At 40.3% G+C, this 24997-nt stretch overlaps 1 protein-coding gene and 1 non-coding gene across 3 annotated transcripts in view; both read left to right on the top strand.

The window, feature by feature from the left end:
• Positions 1 to 963: 963 nt before the first annotated feature.
• The window catches only part of dscaml1 (Down syndrome cell adhesion molecule like 1), a 94503-nt gene continuing 70469 nt past the window's right edge, over positions 964 to 24997 (top strand). For both annotated transcript variants that reach the window (XM_063016316.1, XM_063016315.1), the window contains exons 1-3: positions 964 to 1074; positions 11052 to 11372; positions 16858 to 17004. In XM_063016316.1, the coding sequence (XP_062872386.1) occupies positions 1032 to 1074; positions 11052 to 11372; positions 16858 to 17004 (511 nt within the window). In that variant the 5' untranslated portion in view covers positions 964 to 1031. The remainder of the gene's footprint in view (positions 1075 to 11051; positions 11373 to 16857; positions 17005 to 24997) is intronic.
• Positions 5396 to 5467, top strand: trnae-uuc (transfer RNA glutamic acid (anticodon UUC)). The gene has a single exon. It is a non-coding gene; the product is annotated as a tRNA-Glu (tRNA).

The raw sequence follows: 24997 nt of genomic DNA, 5'->3' as shown, positions 1-24997 counted from the left end.
ATAGATAGATAGATAGATAGATAGATAGATAGATAGATAGATAGATAGATAGATAGATAGATAGATAGATAGATAGATAGATAGATAGATAGATAGATAGATACCAGAATAATCCACTTGTGGTGACCCCCAAAACAAACAAAACAGACCCCAACTAAAACAAATAATACAAGTAACACACTATAAAGTGGTTCAAAGTTCGAAAGTACTGTGTGGTTAGTTAATACTTATATATTTATATAATGTTGGTATAAGGCTACAAAATAATTGACAGTATGTAAGAAAAGTCAGTGTTAACAAACGTTTTACCACATACTGTACAGGGTGTCCATAAAGTCTGGACACATAGGAAATATCACTAACTATTACTAACTTATATGTTTTGTAAAATACACACACATACATATTGCATCACAAATAGTGGAAAACACATTGAAGATGTTATTGATTAATTTTAATTCTAATGATTCTAATGAAATGCTTATGTGTCCAGACTTTAGGGACACTGTATATAGGTAGTTCTATATAGTTCTACTTCTGTAGTGGGGAGAATATAATCCTCTGTGGCGAACACACACACACACACTCACACACAGTAAATAGAATGTGTTCAAAATAATTCAAATGTATAAGGCGTGCGTAAAAGTGTTGGTCACACAAAATAATCGGGTGCACTTTCCCCCCAACAGGGCGCATCTTCAACCAACCACGTGCTTTATCACCAACAACAGACGCACGCGCATTTTTCTCCACCTTTCCCATTTACCTGCAACTCGCGCGCGCTGTCCGTCTGACTCCGCGCGCTCTAAACCTTGGCGCACCTCTCCAGCGCGTGGATGACGTTTGTACGGAGGGGGCGTGGTCAATCCTGCCCCCGCTTTTCGGCGCTAGGGAGTCTGAGTCTAGGGCTGGGAAGATCGCCGGGGAGCATCGACACCACTCCTGCACGGAGCCGCGCCTGGCCGAGCACTGCACGGTGCACACGTCGGGACTGCACACAATTCCTAAGAAATATACCTGCTATTTATGGCATGTGGCTGGTAATATTACTCCTGCTGTATTCTTTTAAAGAAGGTGAGTGGAGCAGTTTTGTATTGCATTTTGTAGCATCCACAAGATCAGAAATGTTTACTTTGACTTAAATACTTGTTTACTTATGCGTTTCTGGGTATGAATGTCAAATGTCATGCAGTAATCGGTGTCCCTTGGATGCGCGTATTTGGGTGTTTCTCCTCCAGAATATGTTTTTACGCTTTTAAATGCTTCAGAAAAGTGATGGTAAAAGTTTTAAAATGTGCAATTTGTTGGTTTAAAGTTTAAGCACGATTTAATTCTTGATTCTTGGAAGGTAAACGCGTTTTTCTGATGCTGATCTCGCTTTGCATGTTCCATTGCGCGCACTCATGAGCGCCATGGAGTCATAAATATGTATGACAAGACTCGGGGAGCGTGTTTTTATCTCGTGTTTTTTGTCCGTTTGCAGTTCAAAACCACGCTCATAAAGTGTCACAGTAAAGCAAAGTGTTACTTGGTGTTGGTAAAGTGTGGTAAAGATTTTTTGTTCGAATCCCACTTTATATCCACTGTGTGGATAGAGCTGGGCTGCAACAAGAGATGTAATTTTCCATATTTGTCGCATCTGATTTGTCAAGCTTATTCAATCCTTGTAGTAATATTTCATCTGGATCTGGAGCATTTTATCTCTTACCAACACTTGAATAAAGTAAAAGTGCATTAATCAGGGTAATATGCATATTTCTTTTTTTTTTTTCCTTTGACCACAACAGCATATCATATGCAGCCTCATTTCCAATTAGTCGTGGTGCAATTAGTGGTCCTCCATTTTCTGTGCCAACATATTCCTCATTTGGTGGTGATCATGATATAAGACTGATATACGCATTGATTTATTGATTTATTTATATCAAGCAAGAATCAGAACTTTAGCACTTTTAGTGGTGCGTTTTGTGTTCATGGTGCGTTTAGTTGTGCGAATTTTGTCAAATTTTGGGCTTTGACTGCGCCCATCCCCCTCTCTTCATATCTACTCTATTTCCCAGTATTGATAAACATATGAATAAATAATAATAATACACTTTTGAATTTGTATTGCATTTGTATTGCATGTAATGCATTATTTTTTAAAGTCTTTTACAGTTTGTATTATTTGCCACTATTCTTGGAAATCGAAGCAAGTTTCAATTTCTCAATCTTATCAAATTTATTATTAGTATTATTATTATTATTATTATTATTATTATTTTATCTAGGCTTATAACAAATCAGTTTATTATTATTATTAATATTATTATTATTATTATTATGATTATTATTATAAGTACCTTGCTATTTTCAAACCTCTCTCTCTCTCTCTCTCTCTCTCTCTCTCTCTCACTCTCTCATTGGGGGTTAACTGAGATAAAATCATTGATATGAAACCAAAGGACGAAAACAAACTTGAATTCTCTATACTTTTATTTTCATTATTTTCTTTCTATTTTGATTTTATCACACCTCAAGAAATCTCAAAGCATATTTTGGTTTACCAATTAGACCTGGTTACCAAAACTCACATTAATTATCATACATGCATATGCATTAGGACTGCGTATTTTTTCCACTGGGCCGCGCCTCCTTTTTTTCTTACCTTCCCAGTCCGACCGAATCTCTGATTAGAAACGATTTTTAGACTTCGTTAAAACAAAAACAAAACTAAGAATTCACAGGACTGTGTGTTTACGCGATTTCTTGGTTCTTAAATGAATGGACGTGTGTAGTTTGGGGAGGAAAAGCTGCTCACCTGAAGCCTTCGGTGAGAGGATCAGTTCGTCCTGGTCTTCTTTTAGGGGGATCAGGCTCCACTAAAATCGACTTTATATTAAAAATAATAAATAAATAAATAAAAAGAAAAAAAAAAACAAGAAGTGCTGCAGTCTTACATTTGGACAAAACCTATTGTTTCTTGTTATTAAATTGCGTATAATAATAATACTAATATTAATACTAATACTAATTAATAAAAGTAATTCCTATTATCGTGATTTAAATTAAAATAAATAAAATCTAACACATATTCATTGCAACACATCCCATTTATAGGATAATTTTAGCACGAAGTCTTTTTGTTGCCAAGCTGTCGTGTGTTCATTTCAATGCGACAAAAACTCTATGCAGATTGCCCTCCTGATTATTTAATTTTACCTTGTTTTTAAATTAAATTAAATCACATTCTTTTAAACATAGTCATTCTAAAACATTATAATGCATCTGTGTATTTTTCTTATGTTTATTCTTATTAATTCTAATTAATTAAGCCTATAGAGGGGAAGGATTTGAGCTAATTCAGTATATTTTAGGGATCTATTTTCTCCTCAGGTCATCAAATGAGTGTAGTGTGCTGCTATGTTTTCCAGTCTGATCCTATTTTTTAAGCATTTAAAGCAAAATTAAAAACGGATTTTTGTTTTAATATTATAATTATGTATTAATTATAATTATTATAATTAATTCCTACATTTAAAAGAACGATAATTATTGTTTTTATTTTAATAATTAGATATTCCTTTGGTCTTTGCAGTTGAGCAATTATAAACTGAGCTATGTAGCATCCCCCACTCCAAAACTAAATCAGGTCATTGGCCATAAGGACTCCATTTATTTTTTCTGAAAATGTAATCTTTCTCTCGCTCCTCTCTCTCTCTCTCTCTCTCTCTCTCTCTCTCTCTCTCTCTCTCTCTCTCTCTTTTGCTCTCTCTCTCACTCTATCTATCTATCTATCTATCTATCTATCTATCTATCTATCTATCTATCTATCTATCTATCTATCTATCTATCTATCTATCTATTCTCTGTCTGCTTACACTGCAATATAATCACACACCTTAATTTTTGCATGACCTTTAATGTTCACCAGTAAAAAAAGCTTCATAATATTCTTCATAATAAGTCTACGCAATCTTCCTACTTTACTACTATTGACCTGCCAAGCTACCTAACAGTTTGTGATTGACCCAGGCATTTTACATAAAACCGTTGTGTGCAGAATTGTGGATAAGTGTAAGGGTGCCAGTCTGATTCTTATGTCTGATGCGTATGTTTACCATTCAAACAAATGCATAACATGTTCAAATTTAAGCTGACACAGCAGTCCTGGAGGAAAGAAGTAGTCCTTGTCAAGTTAAATAAAATCTAGTGAGAGGAAGATGGCATTAATCAGATTTTGTTCTTTTTATTACATTTTATTTAGAAAATATTCTTTACACACTTAAAGAAAGTCCAGCAATTAGTAGAAGTTAGGTGTATTCTAAAATGCTTACATATGTTGTGGATTTGTGATGTAAAATCTATTGAGATTAGGATTTCTAAAGCTTACATTATGTGCAATCATCAATGTAATGTAATAATAAATAAAATAAAATAAAATAAAATAAAATAAAATAATAAAATAAAATAAAATAAAATAAAATAAAATAAAATAAAATAAAATAAAATAAAATAAAATAGAAACTGAATTTATTTACTAGTGTGTGGAGGTCCTATTGGGGTGGGGTGTAAAATGTGTGTGTGTCATAAAAAAGAATGAAACAGAGAGAGAGAGAGAGGAAGAGAGAGAGGGCATATGTGTGTCTAAGTAAATGTAGATGGGAGCCTAAGAGGGCTGCATTATGCATATCAGTTCACTATAGGCAATTTCCCTGCCTCCTTGCTATACTTATTCACACACAGCCAACAGAAACACAGAAAAGAATGTACAAATAGAATATTAAAAGGTAGCACAAAAAACAAGGTTGATTGATTAGCAAGAAAGTAAAAAGATTAAAGCATTTTTTTTAAGAATTGAAGAATTATAGGACTACAGTGGCGTATTATGCACCCATTTTGGCATAAATAATCCAAATAAGCAAGTGAATTTTTAAAAGACAGCGTGAACGAGATGAGGAAAACAGTCTTCATTAACAAAGAGGCTTGGCCTCTTCTGCCTCTCTCCTCATTTGCTGTTTATGCATATGGTAGGCAAAATGGCGGTGAGCGGCAAGCCTTCGTTAGCCCATGACAGTCGAAAGAAAAAAATGTGTCTTTTTTTTCCTTCTTGCTTCCTTTTAAAACGTAAAATGTAATAATAATTTAATAATAATATTTAATCCCTTAAGCTTAATTATTTTACAAATGCATTCATTTCATATAAAATGAGAAAAGCCAAAATAATTGTGATCAGATTAGCACATGTAGGTGATGTGTATCATATTTAAACATCTTTTAATATGTCATAGTATTAATTTGGGACAATAAAGACAATGTGTATCTTTTCTGTTGGCACAGTGACAGCTTATGGTAAAGTTCTAGTCAACATTTATGCATGAAATACTTATGTACACAGCAAGTACACAACTGTGTTTCCCGTATGGTCTAGCGGTCAGGATTCCTGGTTTTCACCCAGGCGGCCCGGGTTCGACTCCCGGTATGGGAATTGGTCTTTATTTATGGACAGTGGTAGCCTAGTGGGTAGAGCTTTGGGCTATCAACTGGAAGATTGGTGGTTCAAATCCAGGCTCTGCTATGCAGCCACTGTTGGGTCCATGAGCAAGGCCCTTAACCCTGTCTGCTCCAGGGGCACCTACGATGGCTGACCCTGCGCTCTGACACCAGAAAGAATTTCGTTGTACTGTGCATCTATATATGTATATATGACAAATAAAGGATATCTATCTATCTATCTATCTATCTATCTATCTATCTATCTATCTATCTATCTATCTATCTATCTATCTATCTATCTATCTATCTATCTATCTATCTATCTATCTATCTATCTATCTATCTATCTATCTATCTATCTACATGTGGTGTTACAGGTTGAATCTGTATTAACCATAAATGTTTATTTCCTAACAAACAAACAAAACATCTTTATCTTTTAAAACTGACAAGTAGCACTGGGTAGCACTGTCGCCTCACAGCAAGAAGGTCCTGGGTTTGATCCCCAGGTGGGGCAGTCCGGGTCCTTTCTGTGTGGAGTCTGCATGTTCTCCCCTTGTCCGCGTGGGTTTCCTCCGGGTGCTCCGGTTTCCTCCCACAGTCCAAAAACATGCAAGTGAGGTGAATTGGAGACACTAAATTGTCCATGACTGTGTTCGATATAACCTTGTGAACTGATGAACCTTGTGTAATGAGGAACTACCGTTCCTGTCATGAATGTAACCAAAAGTGTAAAACATGACGTTAAAATCCTAATAAACAAACAAACTCAGACCATCAGGGATAACACAGTCACTGTCCTTTGCATGTGCATGATCCTTACCCACACCTCATCACACCCCACCCCTCAAGAGATTACAGACATTTTCATCTTTATTATGAGGATAATGCTGCAGAACATAATCTCTTAAAGCAAAACGGGGCCAAAAAGTGAACCAGCTGACCTGTTTCTACATCAACTTCAAGAGGAGTGTCAAACAACCCCCCTTTCTTTTTTGTACAATTCAGTCAATAAACTTAAATAATGGTTCAGACTGATACATTTATGTTTATTTGTGGCATTTTCTATATGGACAGTAAGAGAATTTGAAAATGAAGGGACCACGACTTATTTATTATTAGATTTTATTACACATCTGCACACATGAAACAACCAGGTCTAACAAATATGTAAAAATATACACTGATCAGCCATAAGATTAAAACCATCTCCTTGTTTCTACACTCACTCACTTTTACAATAATGCTTTGTTTAAATTGAACTTATCCCCATTTGGTATCTGGGGGTTTAGAAGAAGACAAAAGAAGATATACTTTATTTGTCATATATACATATACAGATGTGCAGTATAATGAAATTCTTTCTTCGCATATCCCAGCTTGTTTGGAAGCCGGGGTCAGAGCGCAGGGTCAGCCAAGGTACGACGCCCACCGGAGCAGACAGGGTTAAGGGTCTTGCTCAAGGAACCAACAGTGGCTGCATAGCAAAGCCTGGATTTGAACCGCCAATCTTCCAGTTGATAGACCAAAGCTCTACCCACTAGGCTACCACTGTCCCAAACGTTTATGTTGGGGGGCGTGCAGGGGGTGATTAGGAGCTGTTAATGGTACTGAAACAGGGCACGTATTTATGCTGCTGTCCATTGTGCTGAAATGCTCCTGTTTTTATTTTCCTTTTCAGCCGTGGTAGAAATTACATTTGATGCAGGTACAAACGTAAACCACACTCGCTGTAAATGGCACTTAAATTCAAGTACATGGACTGCTCTGTAAAGAAAGGTCAATAACCACAGTGGTTTATCTCTAATGTCGAATGGCTGAGAGCGACAAAGGATGTCACACTCAGCTTGTCTGGGCTACCACGCTGTGTGTACTAGAATAATTTGATAATGCACCTCTGTTTCTGCTTCCCTGTCAAAAACCCGCCCAGTTCTCACATCTAGTAGTCTTTTGAAAAGTTCCAATAACAGTCGTACCATTTAACATGTTCTCATTCTGTATACTGTATGATTTACAGCACTAGTGACCCAGTACAGTATTTAATACATTTCACAGACCGACCCAACCTCTATAATCCATCTTTTGCTGGGGGGCAGAAGAGATAGAGACCCTCCATGAGGCAGTGGTTATAGGCCTGGGACGGCTTAGCGTGTGTGTTAAATGTGAAAGGAGATTATATGGCTTACCTCTCTGCGTCTGGCATACAAATTCCAGTCACATAACATTTATATAAAAATATGGAATAAGGGGTGGGGTTAACTCCCTGACTTTTAGCTCTGTTAACACTTGACAGAACCGCTTTTACCTCATAGTCAATGCATATCATTTATCATTAATGTGTATGTTATTTTGTTAGAATTATTTATTTAACATTATATGCATTATATGTAGTTCTTTGTTTATATCTTTTATTTGTTTTATGTTAACATATCACCATCATAATGGGGATTATCCTGTCATGTTGACATACATGTATTGAAGGCATTAATTAGGTTTAATTGCCTTTTCACACAAAAGCTTTTACACAAATGTACATAGATGCTGAGATAAGCATCTTACAAAGAGAACCAAGCTTCTAAAAATAAAAGATGTATTTACAATTCAGTAAATAAGCTTAGATAATGGTTCAGACTGATACATTTATGTTTATTTGTGGCATTTTCTATATGGACAGTAAGAGATTTGAAAATAAAGGGACCATGACATGTTTATTATTAGTTTTTATTACACATTTGCACACATGAAACAACCAGGTCTAACAAATATGTCAAAATATACACTGATCAGCCATAAGATTAAAACCATCTCCTTGTTTCTACACTCACTGTCCATTTTATCGGCTCCACTTACCATATGGGAGCACTTTGTAGTTCTACAATTACTGACTGTAGTCCATCTGTTTCTTTACATACCTTTTTAACCTGCTTTCATGCTGTTCTTCAATGGCCAGGTCCCCCACAGGATCCCCACAGAGTAGGTATTATTTAGGTGGTGGATCATTATCAGCACTACAGTGACACTGACATGGTAGTGGTGTGTTAGTGTGTGTTGTGCTGCTATGAGTGGAGTTTTTAAATACCGTGTCCTCTCACTGTCACTGTTGGTCCACCTTGTGAATGTAAAGTCAGAGACGATCGTTCATCTATTGCTGCTGTTTGAGTTGGTCATCTTCTAGACCTTCATCAGTGGTCACAGGACGCTGCCCACGGGGCACTGTTGGCTGGATATATTTTTGGTTGGTGGACTATTCTCAGTCCAGCAGTGACAGTGAGGTGTTTAAAAACTCCAGCAGCGCTGCTGTGTCTGATCCACTCATACCAGCACAACACACACTAACACACCACCACCATGTCAGTGTCACTGCAGTGCTGAGAATGATCCACCACCCAAATAATACCTGCTCTTTTTAGCCACCTTATATGGTTATAATCTTTTAGCTGCTTTATATGGTTATAAGCTTTTTAGCTGCTTCATATGATTATAAGCTTTTTAGCTGCCTTATATGGTTATAAGTTGTTTAGCTGCCTTATATGGTTAAAAGCTTTGAGCCGCCTTATATGGTTATAATCTTTTTAGCTGTCTTATATGGTTATAAGCTTTTAACTACCTTATATGGTTATAAGTTTTTAGCTTCCTTATATGGTTATAATCTTTATAGCTGCCTTATATGGTTATAAGCTTTTTGTCACCTTATATGGTTATAAGTTTTTAGTTGCCTTATATGGTTATAAGCTTTTTAGCTGCCTTATATGGTCATAAGCTTTTTAGCTGTCTTGTATGGTTATAATTATTCAGCTGCCTTATATGGTTAAAAGCTTTAGCCGCCTTATATGGTTATAAGCGTTTTAGCTGCCTTATATGGTTAAAAGCCTTCAGCTGCCTTATATGGTTATAAGCGTTTTAGCTGCCTTATATGGTTAAAAGCCTTCAGCTGCATTATATGGTTATAATGCCCTGTATCATAAAAAAAATTATAATTAATTGTGACAATTGGTACAGCTTTTTACCTGTCTTAAATGGTTATAAGCTTTTTAGCCACTTTATATGTTATAAGGTTTTTAGCTGATTTACATGGCTATAATCTTTTAGCTGCCTTAAATGCTTATAAGCTTTAAACGCTGCCTTATATGGTAATTTGTTTTTACCTGCCTTAAATGGTAATAACTTTTTACCTGCCTTATATGGTTATAAATTTTTACCTGCCTTATATGGTTATAAGTTTGTACCTGCCTTATATGGTTATAAGTTTTTAGCTGCCTTATATGGTCATTCGTTTTTACCTGCCTTATGTGTTATAAGATTTTAGCTGCCTTATATGGTTATAAGTTTTTAGCTGCCTTATGTGGTAATACATTTTTACCTGCTTTGTTTGGTTATAAGCATTTAGCTGCCTTATATGGTTATAAGCTTTTAGCTGCCTTAAATGCTAATACGTTTTTAGCTGCCTTATATGGTAATAAGTAAAACCACACAGATAAGAGACATTTGATTTATGTATTACTTTAATTGTTTTTTAATATACATTAAGTCCTAATAAAAAGCCTGCACATTCCAACGTTCCAATAAAATAAATCTATAATATTTTAGTTTTCAAATGATTAAAAACCACTATTTAAAAGTAAGGTGATGTAACTAAGTAGTAAACAACTGAACAAGTAAACAGCAGAGTTAAATGAGCTATATCCAATAAATCAATACAATTGATTAGTTGAAACTTCAAATATTTTGCCCTTGACCTGTTTTTTGACTGAATATAGTTCAGACAGGATATTCCAATTGGTTGTGTCTGTTTTCATTTACATTACTGTATTTTTACTTTTTTTTTTTTTGGTATTGGGTTTGTACATAATAGCAATTTTGTTCTTGTTGATACTTTAGCCCTGAGCTAAAAAATAGAGATTTTTGAAGCAGAACTCTGAGTGTTTGGGTGTTAGTACACACCTAATTGATATTTACGTGAGTTATAGCATACACCGAAGCAGGAAAAATGGGCAAGCGTAGGGATTTGAGCGAGTTTGACAAGGGCCAAATTGTGATGGCTAGCAACTGGGTCAGAGCATCTCCAAAACTGCAGCTCTTGTGGGGTGTGTTCCCGGTCTGCAGTGGTCAGTATCTATCAAAAGTGGTCCAAGGAAGGAACAGTGGTAAACCGGCGACAGGGTCGTGGGCAGCCAAGGCTCATTGATGCACGTGGGGAGCGAAGGCTGGCCCGTGTGGTCCAATCCAATTTGGTGAAGAAGTTAATGCTGGTTCTGATAGAAAGGTGTCAGAATACACACAGTTTGTTGCCTATGTCAGTTAGGAAGGTGGTCGTAATGTTATGCCCTTTCGGTGTATATTCTTGATGATGAAAATCAAATGTTTTCCTGTTTCAGCATCACTGTGCCTCTATGTACAAAGTGAAGACATGGTTTGTTATGGTCTTAGTTGAGAAACTGCCCTCAGAGCACAGAGCCTCAAAGTTGTAAAGTTGATTACATCACAAAAGTGCTATTCTGACATCACAAAAGTGTCATTTTTGCGTTCAGATGTTGCGTGTGGAAACAGTAACGCTTTTTTCTCCTTCTCTCCGTCAGTGAACAGTGAAGATGTGGTCTCGACACGGCTGTACTTTGTGAACGCCTCCCTGCAGAGAGTGACCTTCTCCAGCTCGGTGGGGGTGTCCCTGCCCTGCCCTGCAGGTGGCGCCCCCCACGCAGTCCTCCGCTGGTACCTGGCTACCGGCGACGACATCTACGATGTGCCCCACATTCGCCATGTGCATGCCAACGGCACGCTGCAGCTCTACCCTTTCTCTCCATCTGCCTTTAACAGCTTCATTCATGACAATGATTACTTCTGCACTGCAGAAAACCAGGCCGGCAAAATCCGCAGCCCCAGTATACGCGTCAAAGCAGGTAATGAGCTTTAATGGCACTAACGGAATACACTTTGGGAGTATACATATATAATATAGTATAATATGGGACTGACAGACAACATACATTTTTTAATAGGGTTCTTTTCTTACTTTGATGGAGAGTGTACATGAAGAGGTTTAAGTTTGTTGGGATGCGACCATTCTAAATTCTAAGTACTTCTTTTTATTCTTCCCTTGGCACAAAATGTGGACAAAATGTATAAATTATATTCCCAACTTTCTCTGTGCACCCCGACATCCTCTGCCTACCGCCTCCTCCTCCTCCTATCACTCCCCCCCCCCCCCCCCCCCCCCCCTGTTTAACCTGCATGGAGGTGGATTCCCATCCGGCCTTTCCTTTCTTAGACATGGCCAGTTGTATCTATTGAGGACCCAGCCAGGCTAACCTGAATATACACTGATCAGCCATAACATTAAAACCACCTCTTTGTTTCTACACTCACTGTCTATTTTATCAGCTCCACTTACCATATAGAAGCACTCTGTAGTTCTACAATTACTGACTGTAGTCCACAGGACAACCACAGAGCAGGTATTATTTAGGTGGTGGATCATTCTCAGCACTGCACATGTGACAATGACATGGTGGTGGTGTGTTAGTGTGTGTTGTGCTGGTATGAGTGGATCAGACACAGCAGCGCTGCTGGAGTTTTTAAATACCGTGTCCGCTCATTGTCCACTCTATTAGACACTCCTACCTAGTTGGTCCACCTTGTAGATGCAAAGTCAGAGAAGATCGCTCGTCAATTGCTGCTGTTTGAGTTGGTCATCTTCTAGACCTTCATCAGTGGTCACAGGACGCCGCCTATGGGGTTGCAGTGCCAACTACTCCTACTCTGTAGTGGTCCTGTGGGGGTCCTGACCATTGAAGAACAGCATGAAAGGGGGCTAACAAAGCATGCAGAGAAACAGATGGACTACAGTCAGTAATTGTAGAACTGCAAAGTGCTTCTATATGGTAAGTGGAGCTGATAAAATGGACAACGTGTGTTGAAACAAGGAGGTGGTTTTAATATTTAGTACAGATTATCAGCATTTAGCAGATGTCTTTATCCAAAGCAACGTACAGTACTGTGACCGTATACACTCAAGGGTTACAATTAAGGGTTAAGGGCCTTGCTCATTAACTTGGAAGTGGTGGGGCTTGAACCAGCAACCTTTTTGATACTAGACCAGTACCTTAGCCACTAGGCTACAACTGTCTACAATTATCAGGCTGCATGCACGTTCCCACTGTGGGCCATATTGCCAGGACAGAAGTGGTAAGACTATCATCATGTTCTATATCGTCACACAGTATAGGACGTGGGTGTAAGTCGAACACCTGCCGTGACTGCAGAACCTGTAATGACCATATTGTTAACCTAAATTAGTACGTAAGTGCCACATGGGTTTCTCAGTGGCCGGCCTGTCGACCCGTCGACCCGGCTCCTTTAAAAAGCCAGCAGACGGCCACACGGTGCCACAGACAGTTGGCTGAGTGACCCTTTCATTTAGTGCCAAGGTCACGTCTTGTGAGTGGAAGCTGACTGCCGGTGACGGCGAGGGATGTCCATGTACACACGTGCACACACACACACACACACACACAAACAAACACATGTATGCCAGCTTGTGCTGAGTCTGTGCCATTGTCCCTACTGTCTTCAGGTCTCCATCTGTCCTCGGTGCAAAAGTATTCACCCCTAGCATACACACACCAACGCAAACGTACATATACTTACTTAACTAGTTTTTATTAAAATACCCTCTACAGTTTAGCATTTAATGCTTAATATTGGAGGACTGAAGAATTACCCACATCCCAGTTACCAGTAAGACTGGCTGGTCCAAAATAATTGCACTAATTAATCAATTAGGTGATAAGAAGCAGAACCCGAAAAATCTCTACTAGACCCATATTGGAAGAATGCACCGGGGCAAGAGCATCTCGCTGATCTCCATCATTTCACGGTTGTCATAGGAACCAAAGACGGGAGAGTCAGGGTGTGGTGCCCCGTGTCTCAGGTGGCACCGGAGAAGGATGACAGTTGACAGCTCACGGTGTGACGCCACCCCCTCCGCCTCACCCCATCATTATCAATCTCGCCTTCATTGGATCATGAGTTCATTCTTCCTTCCTCGCCGTCCTGTTTTTTTTTTTTTTTTTTTCTCCCACCCACTCCATTTCATGCAGATTCTGTGCCAATAATAGCAGGGGCACCTATGTTGATAGCTTAACGTTTTGAAAATCTCGCCATGTGCTCTCTCTCTCTTTCTCTATTTATCTACCAACCTACTTTGAGTAAAATCACAGTACTTTAATTATATAAGCATTGCATAATATTGTCCACTTTATTTTGATCACTTACTCAGTCCTTGTGGCAACGGTAGCCAGTCAGCCTGCTACATGAATTTGGAATATAGAGGGAAGTAGTTGTTCAAAAAACAACACCCCCTCCTTCCAATAGTGGTCACTGTGCATTGCACTGCACCCACACTACTTACTGCACCGTCATGCAAATACCTTATGAGTCTTTGGGGTAATTCAAACATTAAAACCATTTCCTTGTTTCTACACACACTGTCCATTTTATCAGCTCCACTTACCATATAGAAGCACTTTGTAGTTCTACAGTTACTGACTGTAGTCCATCTGTTTCTCTGCATGCTTTGTTAGCCCCTTTCATGCTGTTCTTCAATTGTCAGGACTCCCAGAACCACTACAGAGCAGGTTTTATTTGGGTAGTGGGTCATTCTCAGCACTGCAGTGACCCTGACATGGTGGTGGTGTGTTAGTGTGTGTTGTGTAGTGTGTGTGTTTTTAAATACCGTGTCCAGCAGTGACAGTGAGGTGTTTAAAAACTCCATCATGTGTTAGTGTGTAATGTGCTGGTATGAGTGGATAAGACACAGCGATGCTGATGGAGTTTTTAAACACCTCACTGTCCCCCCTGGACTGAGAATAGTCCACCAACCAAAAATATCCAGGCAACAGCTCCCTGTGGGCAGCGTCCTGTGACCACTGATGAAGGTCTAGAAGATGACCGACTCAAACAGCAGCAATAGATGAGCGATCGTCTCTGACTTTACATCTACGAGGTGGACCAACTTAGTAGGAGTGTCCAATAGAGTGGACAGTGAGTGGACACGGTATTTAAAAACTCCAGCAGCACTGCTGTGTCTGATCCACTCATACCAGCACAACACACACTAACACACCACCACCATGTCAGTGTCACTGCGGTGCTGAGAATCATCCACCATCTAAGTAATACCTGCATCATTGAAGAACAGAGTGAAAGCAGGCTAAAACAGTATGTAGAGAAACAGATGGACTACAGTCAGTAATTGTAGAACTACAAAGTGCTTCTATATGGTAAGTGGAGCTGATAAAATGGACAGTGAGTGTAGAAACAAGGAGGTGGTTTTAATGTTATGGCTGATGTGTATGTTTGATAGGTCTGAGTTTGGCAGTGGTAGCTCGGTTGCCAGATCAAGCCCCCTTGAATTGCTAATTTGTTCTATTGATTCTAGTAAAATGCTGTTTAGTTAGGTAAGACATACATGTACATAGTTATATATGGTCGACTGTGTAAACTCGCAGTCAGACAAGAAAACCGCTTCCAGTCTCCGTGGGGGAGAGCGCCGCCTGGCCCAAATGATTATTAATGACCAAGGAAACATGCCCGTAAGCCGATCATTAATTATATCTGGGTTTGGGTAGGGATTGCCGATACTTAAAATGTATCCCTGCTACCTTAAAAAGACAAGATCTGTTACAGTACCACCGAGTTTCACAGTCGAGATTTGCACAAGGACTTCGGTGAATGAAACACCCTTGCACTGCCTCCCACAAAGAAACAAGGGAGTAATTAAAGTCCCTGAGTAAATGAAGGTTGATTAGGATAAGACAACAAATTAAATGTCTAAAATGAAAACTACATTCTGCGCCTTCTCTAATCAGCTTTGTTTCCCTTGTTGCCCTTTACTGAAGGCAAATTTTCTCACGTGATACAAGCATTTTATAAAATCTTGTCTCCCTTCCTACACGTCTAGTTCTGCTTGTCAGGCATAGACGTGGCTTCGAGGTACTTTTCTAAGGAAGTATAAGGTTTATGATAGCTGCAGTAGTCATCATGTTGGGGAATAATGTATTAAAATGGCACTTTTTAACCTAAATGATTCATTTCCTTACAAAAAAAAAGCCAAAATTTGAATCAAAAACGATGTTAATAAAGGTAGACTGTAATGGGACGAATGCGCTCCACAACTAAAGCATCAGGTTTTAACCCTGCACCTGCAAGAAGACGATAAACGCACCCAATTTGTGCCTTAAAAACCACAAACAAAAAAGGTAACCCAATGAAAGGCACAAAACCATGAGCAACCCGCAACAGAGAAAGTGGATAGAAAAGGGATAGAGCAGAAACGGAAACTGGTTGTCGCAATATGTCAACCCAGTTTTACGGAACAAAGAGAAAAGGATGAGAAATCAAGAATGAGCTGGGGATGGCAATGCACGAGCACCACCCCATCTTATTAACTGGCATTGCCTGTGCCCGGCCTGGTGTTTACATCCCTTGTGACTCCTAAAAATGACCCGGAATGACAAACGTGTGCTGGCCTCATACACCAGCAAAAATGTCCTGGACTGAGCCCGGGATCATGGTTTAAGGGTTAAGAGAAAAGCAGGTTGCCAAAAGAGGAGCTGGCAAATCTGTGAGGAAGAAACTGTGATAAATAGAAACTCTTCCACCTGGAGCGTATTAGTTCTCAATGAGGTGCTGAAATCTTAGACAAGAGGAACTGACTCGTCAATTATCTGTGCCTACATGTCAGCCATATGGGGCCTCCATGGATCAGACTTGTTTGTCCAGCACATCCCACAGATGCTCGATTGGATTGAGATCTGGGGAATTTGGAGGCCAAGTCAACACCTCAAACTCCCCACGTGCATCAATGAGCCTTGGCCGCCCATGACCCTGTCGCCGGTTTACCACCGTTCCTTCCTTGGACAATTTTTGATAGATACTGACCACTGCAGACCGGGAAAACCCCACAAAAGCTTCAGTTTTGGAGATGCTCTGACCCAGTCGTCTAGCCATCACAATTTGACCCATGTCAAACTCTATCAAATCCTTACGCCTGTCCATTTTTCCTGCTTCTAACACATCAGCTTTGAGGATCAAATGTTCTCTTGGTGCCTAATATATCCCACCTACTAACAGGTGCCGTGATGAAGAGATATTCACTTCACCTGTCAGTGGTCTTAATGTTATGCCTGGTCGGTGTATAATGACACATTATCAACAAGTAATTATTAAATGTGGATTTAATAGCAGCAAAGTTTTAGAATATGTCTTCAGACCTTCATGTCACCTTTGGAATTCTTTACCTCTTTGTTTCACTTTCAGAAAAACAAACGTAAGATTAACCAGTCAGCTTTATGACCTCTGACCAGCATTTTTGTTCTCACACAGTGTTCAGGGAGCCATACACAGTTCGCGTGGCTGACCAGCGGTCCATGCGAGGCAATGTGGCCGTCTTTAAGTGCCTCATTCCCTCAGCCGTGCAGGAGTATGTCAGCGTGGTCTCCTGGGAGAAGGACACTGTCTCGATCGTCCCAGGTAGGAACGCCAGTCCTAACATTTTTACCCAGTGTTGTGTGTGTATGTTGTGTGTGTGTGTGTGTGTGAATGTATATTTAAATGGACGCTGCCAAGATCGTACAAGTTATAATTAAAGAGATGATGAATAGAATTCATTTTCTGATATTAAGCCTAAAGATTGTGCAACCTCATTAGGATGCTAGAGCGTTCTGTTAATCAGACATATTCATTTGACCTTTTTAAAGGTCTCTCAGAGGGAAAATGGTTTATGAAACGAAATGGGGTCATGAAACATAAACGTACAGCTTTTTTTACTGTGAAAGCTAGAAATGTGTAAACGTTTATGTGTCTAGGCTTATTGATAGGTAACCACCTACCTTTATCCTGGTCGGGGCAGTGGCAGGTATGGTTCCAGACTCGTTGTTGTGCTCCTCGAACCATTCCTGAACCATTCCGGACCACACGGGCCAGCCTTCCCTCCCCATGTGCATCAATGAGCCTTGGCCGCCCATGACCCTGTCGCCGGTTTACCATTGTTCCTTCCTTGGGCAACTTTTGATAGATACTGACCACTGCAGACCGGGAACATTTTTATTTTATTCGTATCAAGCTTCATCCTGGTCAGGGCCGTGGCAGGTATGGTTCAAATGGGAAATACCCTGGGAATCCTTCACAATCCTTCCCAAACTGAACCGGTCATAGATGTAGATGGTGCTAGCCAATGGCACCCCACCCCTGAGATTCAAACTCGAATTTCAACAATGTTGGGCTAAAGAAAGAAGAAATACATGTAGATTTTAATATATATATACAGTGTATCACAAAAGTGAGTACACCCCTCACATTTCTGCAGATATTTAAGTATATCTTTTCATGGGACAACACTGACAAAATGACACTTTGACACAATGAAAAGTAGTCTGTGTGCAGCTTATATAACAGTGTAAATTTATTCTTCCCTCAAAATAACTCAATATACAGCCATTAATGTCTAAACCACCGGCAACAAAAGTGAGTACACCCCTAAGAGACTACACCCCTAAATGTCCAAATTGAGCACTGCTTGTCATTTTCCCTCCAAAATGTCATGTGATTTGTTAGTGTTACTAGGTCTCAGGTGTGCATAGGGAGCAGGTGTGTTCAATTTAGTAGTACAGCTCTCACACTCTCTCATACTGGTCACTGAAAGTTCCAACATGGCACCTCATGGCAAAGAACTCTCTGAGGATCTTAAAAGACGAATTGTTGCGCTACATGAAGATGGCCAAGGCTACAAGAAGATTGCCAACACCCTGAAACTGAGCTGCAGAACAGTGGCCAAGATCATCCAGCGTTTTTAAAGAGCAGGGTCCACTCAGAAAAGACCTCGCGTTGGTCGTCCAAAGAAGCTGAGTGCATGTGCTCAGCGTCACATCCAACTGCTGTCTTTGAAAGATAGGCGCAGGAGTGCTGTCAGCATTGCTGCAGAGATTGAAAAGGTGGGGGGTCAGCCTGTCAGTGCTCAGACCATACGCCGCACACTACATCAAATTGGTCTGCATGGCTGTCACCCCAGAAGGAAGCCTCTTCTGAAGTCTCTACACAAGAAAGCCCGCAAACAGTTTGCTGAAGACATGTCAACAAAGGACATGGATTACTGGAACCATGTCCTATGGTCTGATGAGACCAAGATTAATTTGTTTGGTTCAGATGGTCTCAAGCATGTGTGGCGGCAATCAGGTGAGGAGTACAAAGATAAGTGTGTCATGCCTACAGTCAAGCATGGTGGTGGGAATGCCATGGTCTGGGGCTGCATGAGTGCAGCAGGTGTTGGGGAGTTACATTTCATTGAGGGACACATGAACTCCAATATGTACTGTGAAATACTGAAGCAGAACATGATCCCCTCCCTGGGTGAACTGGGTCGCAGGGCAGTGTTCCAGCATGATAATGACCCCAAACACACCTCTAAGACGACCACTGCTTTATTGAAGAGGCTGAGGGTAAAGGTGATGGACTGGCCAAGCATGTCTCCAGACCTAAACCCAATAGAACATCTTTGGGGCATCCTCAAGCGGAAGGTGGAGGAGCGCAAAGTCTCGAATATCCGCCAGCTCCGTGATGTCGTCATGGAAGAGTGGAAAAGCATTCCAGTGGCAACCTGTGAAGCTCTGGTAAACTCCATGCCCAGGAGAGTTAAGGCAGTTCTGGGAAATAATGGTGGCCACACAAAATATTGACACTTCAGGAACTTTCACTAAGGGGTGTACTCACTTTTGTTGCCGGTGGTTTAGACATTAATGGCTGTATATTGAGTTATTTTGAGGGAAGAATAAATTTACACTGTTATATAAGCTGCACACAGACTACTTTTCATTGTGTCAAAGTGTCATTTTGTCAGTGTTGTCCCATGAAAAGATATACTTAAATATCTGCAGAAATGTGAGGGGTGTACTCACTTTTGTGATACACTGTATATATACCGATCAGTCATAAGATTAAAACCACCTCCTTGTTTCTACACTCACTGTCCATTTTATCAGCTCCACTTACCATATAGAAGCACTTTGTAGTTCTACAATTACTGACTGTATTACTGTTTCTCTACATGGTGGTGTGTTACTGTGTGTTGTGCTGGTATGAGTGGATCAGACACAGCAGCGCTGATGAAGGTTTTACACACCTCACTGTCCCTGCTGGACTGAGAATCGTCCACCAACCAAAAATATATCCAGCCAACAGCACCTTGTGGGCAGCGTCCTGTGACCACTGATGAAGGTCTAGAAGATGACCAACTCAAACAGCAGCAATAGATGAGCGATCGTCTCTGACTTCACATCTACAAGGTGGACCAACTAGGTAGGAGTGTCTAATAGAGTGGACAGTGAGTGGACACGGTATTTAGAAACTCCAGCAGCGCTGCTGTGTCTGAGCCACTCCTACCAGCACAACACACACTAACACACCAACACCATGTCAGTGTCACCTAAATAAGTGCCACCTAAATAATGCCTGCTCTGTAGTGGTCCTGTGGGGGTCCTGGCCATTGAAGAACAGGGTGAAAGCAGGCTAAAAAGTATTTAGAGAAACAGATGGACTACAGTCAGTAATTGTAGAACTACAAAGTGTTCCTATATGGTAAGTGGAGCTGATAAAATGGACAGTGAGTGTAGAAACAAGGAGGTGGTGTATATAATGTCTTTCCTTAACTTAAGGAAGATTTTCAAAGAGGAATTCTTAAACGAAGACAGACATGCTTCACTGAAGCAAACTGCTCATCCATAGCCCCGAAAAAGTCCAGCTTTGTTCCATCGCTCCACAGAACAAAATCCCCAAACTTCTGTGTCATATTTATGTAGTTTTGAGCATACTGGAGCAGACATTGTGCATTTGGGTCAGTAGAGGTGTACATCCTGGAGTACGAGCATGGAGACCTCAGTGCTTGCTGCCACTGGGTCTTTTGCATTGACTTGAGGGTTTCTGACCACCTGCCTCCTCAGGAATCTGGTGGCAGAGGGTGATAGCTTCCTCGTTCTGCCACGTCCAGTTAGTGTATTCAAGATTTATAACTCTAACCTTTGTGCTGAGCTAGATTGTGCTTTAACTGAAGTTTTTATCAATTGAATAAAACCACCTCCTCATTTCTACACTCAATGTCCATTTTATCAGCTCCACTTACCATATAGAAGCACTTTGTAGTTCTACAATTACTGACTGTAGTCCATCTGTTTCTCTACATACCTTTTACTCTGTTCTTCAATGGTCAGGACCACCACAGAGCAGGTAGTGCAGTGACAATGACATGGTGGTGGTGTGTTAGTGTGTGTTGTACTGGTATGAGTGGACCAGACACAGCCGCGCTGCTGGAGTTTTTAAATACCGTGTCCACTCTATTAGACACTCCTACCTAGTTGGTCCACCTTGTAGATGTGAAGTCAGAGACGATCGTTCATCTATTGCTGCTGTTTGGATTGATCATCTTCTAGACCTCCATCAGTGGTCACAGGACGCTGCCAACGGGGCGCTGTTGGCTGGATATATTTGGTTGGTGGACTATTCTCAGTCCAGCAGTGACAGTGAGGTGTTTAAAACCTTCATCAGAGCTGCTGTGTCTGATCCACTCATACCAGCACAACACACACTAACACACCACCACCATGTCAGTGTCACTGCAGTGCTGAGAATGATCCACCACCTAAATAATACCTGCTCTGTGGTGGTCCTGTGGGGGTCCTGACCATTGAAGAACAGCGTGAAAGCAGGCTAAAAAGATATGTAGAGAGTCAGTCAGTATATATACTGTATATCTCAATAAACTTTTAGTATATTTCAATTCAATTCTATTCACATCACAATACCTTTTAAGGTAAAAGTAATCGGGAGATTTAAAAGAGCAACTCTGAACCACGCTTTCAAAGAATCAATCTCAAAAAGGTTTATTTACACATGTACAAATGCAATTTGGGTATCTGTGAGTGTGTGTGTGTGTGTGTGGGTGTGTACAAGTGCTTGTAAATGTGTGTAAATCCTTGTCTCTAGTGTATCGGAAAATCAATAGGTGCTGCCGACAATGGCCAGGTCAAATTGTATTTGAGGCCTGATTTGCTCCCACTTACTTCATACTTCTCTCATCCCCTCCCTCTCACACACTCTCTCACACATTCTCTCTCTCTTTTCGCACTTCATCTTTCTCACTACATTTTTCTCCGTCCTTTATCTGGGAGCTCTGACTGATTCTCTCAGTGAGACGGAGGTCCATGAGTGTCGGCGTGCGTCCGCTTGGAAAATAAACGCGTCGATAAGACGATATTGATTTGCTGTCGGATCTGTTAGTCTGAGTAATCAGACAGCGCGTGTACAAACGTGATATTTATTGGTTAACGTGGAGGAGAAGTTGATGTGAAAATGATTGTACAAATGAGTTAAGTGCGTGGTATCATTCCTACATCAATAACGATACTCAAAGCTTTGCTGTTCTTTGTTGTTTTGTGCCCGGATGGGCTGAAAATCTGTAAATGAGCCTTTTATTAGATTCCATTCTACAACCCCAAATAAGAAAAAGTTGGGACAGTATGGAAAATGCAGATTAAATAAAAACCCAGTGTTCTTTACATTTACTTTGACTTTTATTTCATTGCAGACAGTTTGAACCTTCATTCCTGCATTTCAGGCCTGCAACCCATTCCAAAAAATTCGGGACGGGGCAATTTAGGGCTAGTAATGAGGTGAAAAAACTAAATAATGATGTGATTCCAAACAGGTGATTGTAATCATGGTTTGGTACAAAAGCAGCATCCAGGAAACAGAGGATCTCCAGTTTGTCAACAAATGTGTTAGAAAATGATTGAAATTGAAAGATTGGAAGGGATTTGCATATTTCTCCCTCTACAGTGCATAATATCATTAAAGCATTCAAGGAATCAGGGGTAATTTTAGTGCGTAAAGGCCAGAGGTGCAACCCTCAGACGGCACTGCATCAAGAACCGCCACTCAACAATAGCTGATATAACCACTTGGGTGAGGGATTACTTTACAAATACCACAAATAACCTTTCCCCCACCTTTAATTAGTGCTTTATGAACTTGTGTTTGAACCTGGCACCACAAAATCTTGGTTTTTCAGCACGAACCGTGACGTCATCTGTGAGCGTTTCAAGTTGTAGAGGTCTGGGTTCTTTCACATGAGAAGCAGCAAAACCGTTGTTTCCTATAGAGCTTGGTGCAGCACTTCATCTTTTAAGGTACACCTGATTGAATTTTAAGTTAGTTTGCCGCTGATATTTTCAAAGCTCCTTTAATGAGACAAACTGTTTGATATGGCATGGTAAAAGCACCCCAGACATTACGAACAATGCTTACTGTGGAAAATTTCAGCAGTACAGAGCACTTATAACCAGTAATAACTGAGAGAAAAGTAGTGTTCCTATGTCGACTTATAGTACATTAAGCCATGTTAAGCTTTTTTTTTATGTTAAGCTTTATTGACTCTCCAGAGAAGCTGATTCTCAGCACCCCGAGCTGCATAACACAAGTTTAAAAGTAAAACCACCATACAGTGAAGTAAATACAGCTAAATATAGATATATGTGGATGCTTTTACAGTGTCGTGGAACACTTTAGTGATGTTTTACCACACAGCTCAAGCCAAGCGCCTAGAATTACTACTCTTTATTGTTGTTGCGCAACACCCACCGTTGATGACGAATGCTTGGCTCTCAAAAACAGGTGGAAACGCGGGGCGGTTCTCTAAAAAACACCAAGGTTCAAAGAAACCCGAACAGAACCGGTTCAAGAACCAGAGTTCTTTTGATGGAAAGCGCTATAGGTGTAGTCGTGCAAGTTAACCAACTATGGAATAAGTTCCAGGTATCAATACTGAGGCGATTACAAATGCTGCGATCATGAAACTGATGGCCATACCGAGTGCTGACCATGTTAGGAATTGGAATTTGTTGCAAAGGTTCCCTCCTAGCAGTTGCTCCTAAGGTGACTGAAGACTGTCTGGATGGTCTTTCATCATCCAGTTCTGATACTGCATTACAAATGGCATTTGGTGTTGAATTTGCTGAAACCACTTGTTATATTAGCTGTGTTGGGCTATTTAAATAGCTGTAAATTTGTAAACGTTGCTAGTAAACCTAATTGGCATTGATTGCAGCTGTAGTTGCCCCTTTGAGGTCAATAGCATAGTCCCAGGGTCAATGCAGAGAGACCCGGGAGGCTTTGTGTGTGCTAAATAGCTTGGGAATGTGGTCGTAAATTTTGGCAAGATGATGTTGGGGGGCTTAACACAGAATGACATGGTTTCAGAGCTGTGGATCAATACAGACTGATGTGTGAATGGTTTGAAACTTGACCTCTCCTGACCTCAATGGCTTTTCATCAAGTGGCTGAACTTTAAGTAATGGTATGCACGGTCCTACTTGGATGATGTGTTGGGTGTCAATTCTATTTCTACCCTACCACGTCTGTACATTATATAAGAGGGGTAAAGAATGGGACGAGACGTGACATAGCAACCAGCCTGTTTGGTTGGGTCTTCTAGGGCAGTTGACTTGAAGTTGATCCACTTCTCTCAGATGACGTTGTCTTTTCTTAGATGATAACTAGGAATCAATCATTTCCATGGGTTGTGTCATGATTTTGATATTTTATAGTTCTTGGTACAGGGGAACATTGGTGTATGAAGCCTGTGTATGAAACCTGCTCTTTACCTTTACTTCTTTATTGTTTCCTTATGCTTCCTAATCGTGGAGATGCTTGACCTTGAAATACCATGAGAAGCAGCAGAATAGCTTTTGCGCTGCTGTGCCGTTATTTCCTATGGAGTGTGGTGGTGCACAAAGCTTAACGTGAATTATTGTACTAAAACAACGAGCGAGGAATTTAATTAGTGGAGAGAACTTATAAGCAGTAATAATTAAGAGAGTTTTAGTGTTTCCATGTTGTTCCAGCTTTTTTTTAACGATAAGCATTTTAGACTCTCAGAAAAGCTGATTCTCACCATTCCTCAGCACCCCGAGCTATAACACAAGGTAAAAAGTGAAACAGGAGGAAAATCCAGCTAAACACAGATACATGTGGACGCTTTCAGAGTGAATTTGATGAGTATTCTACACAAATGGTTGCACACGGTACACCACAAGGTACACCTGTATTTAAAAAAGGCTGTTTGGGTATAACGTATTTTCTCAGTCATGTGGCCGCACGTGATTCAGGTTTGGTTTTGAAAAGCAGAAGAAATAATGTGCAAAATCAGCCGCAATTTCTTCATACCTCCTTGTGCTGACCTCCTACTTTTCTCCCTCATTTGCGTATGCATGAGGACTGAAGTGCACGTCGCACGTTTCCAAGAACATGATGCATAAAACGTTCTCATAGGCTCTTGTGCCAGGTTTCCTATACAGTATAAATCACAGGGTTCATACAGAATGCATCAGCCATAACATTAAAACCACCTCCTTGTTTCTTCACTCACTGTCCATTTTATCAGCTCCACTTACCATATAGAAGCACTTTGTAGTTCTACAAT

Source organism: Trichomycterus rosablanca, chromosome 20 (genome assembly GCF_030014385.1).
Source record: "Trichomycterus rosablanca isolate fTriRos1 chromosome 20, fTriRos1.hap1, whole genome shotgun sequence".
Lineage (NCBI taxonomy): Eukaryota > Metazoa > Chordata > Actinopteri > Siluriformes > Trichomycteridae > Trichomycterus > Trichomycterus rosablanca.
The sequence above is the reverse complement of the archived record's forward strand: the minus strand, read 5'-3'. Positions and strand labels throughout refer to the sequence as shown.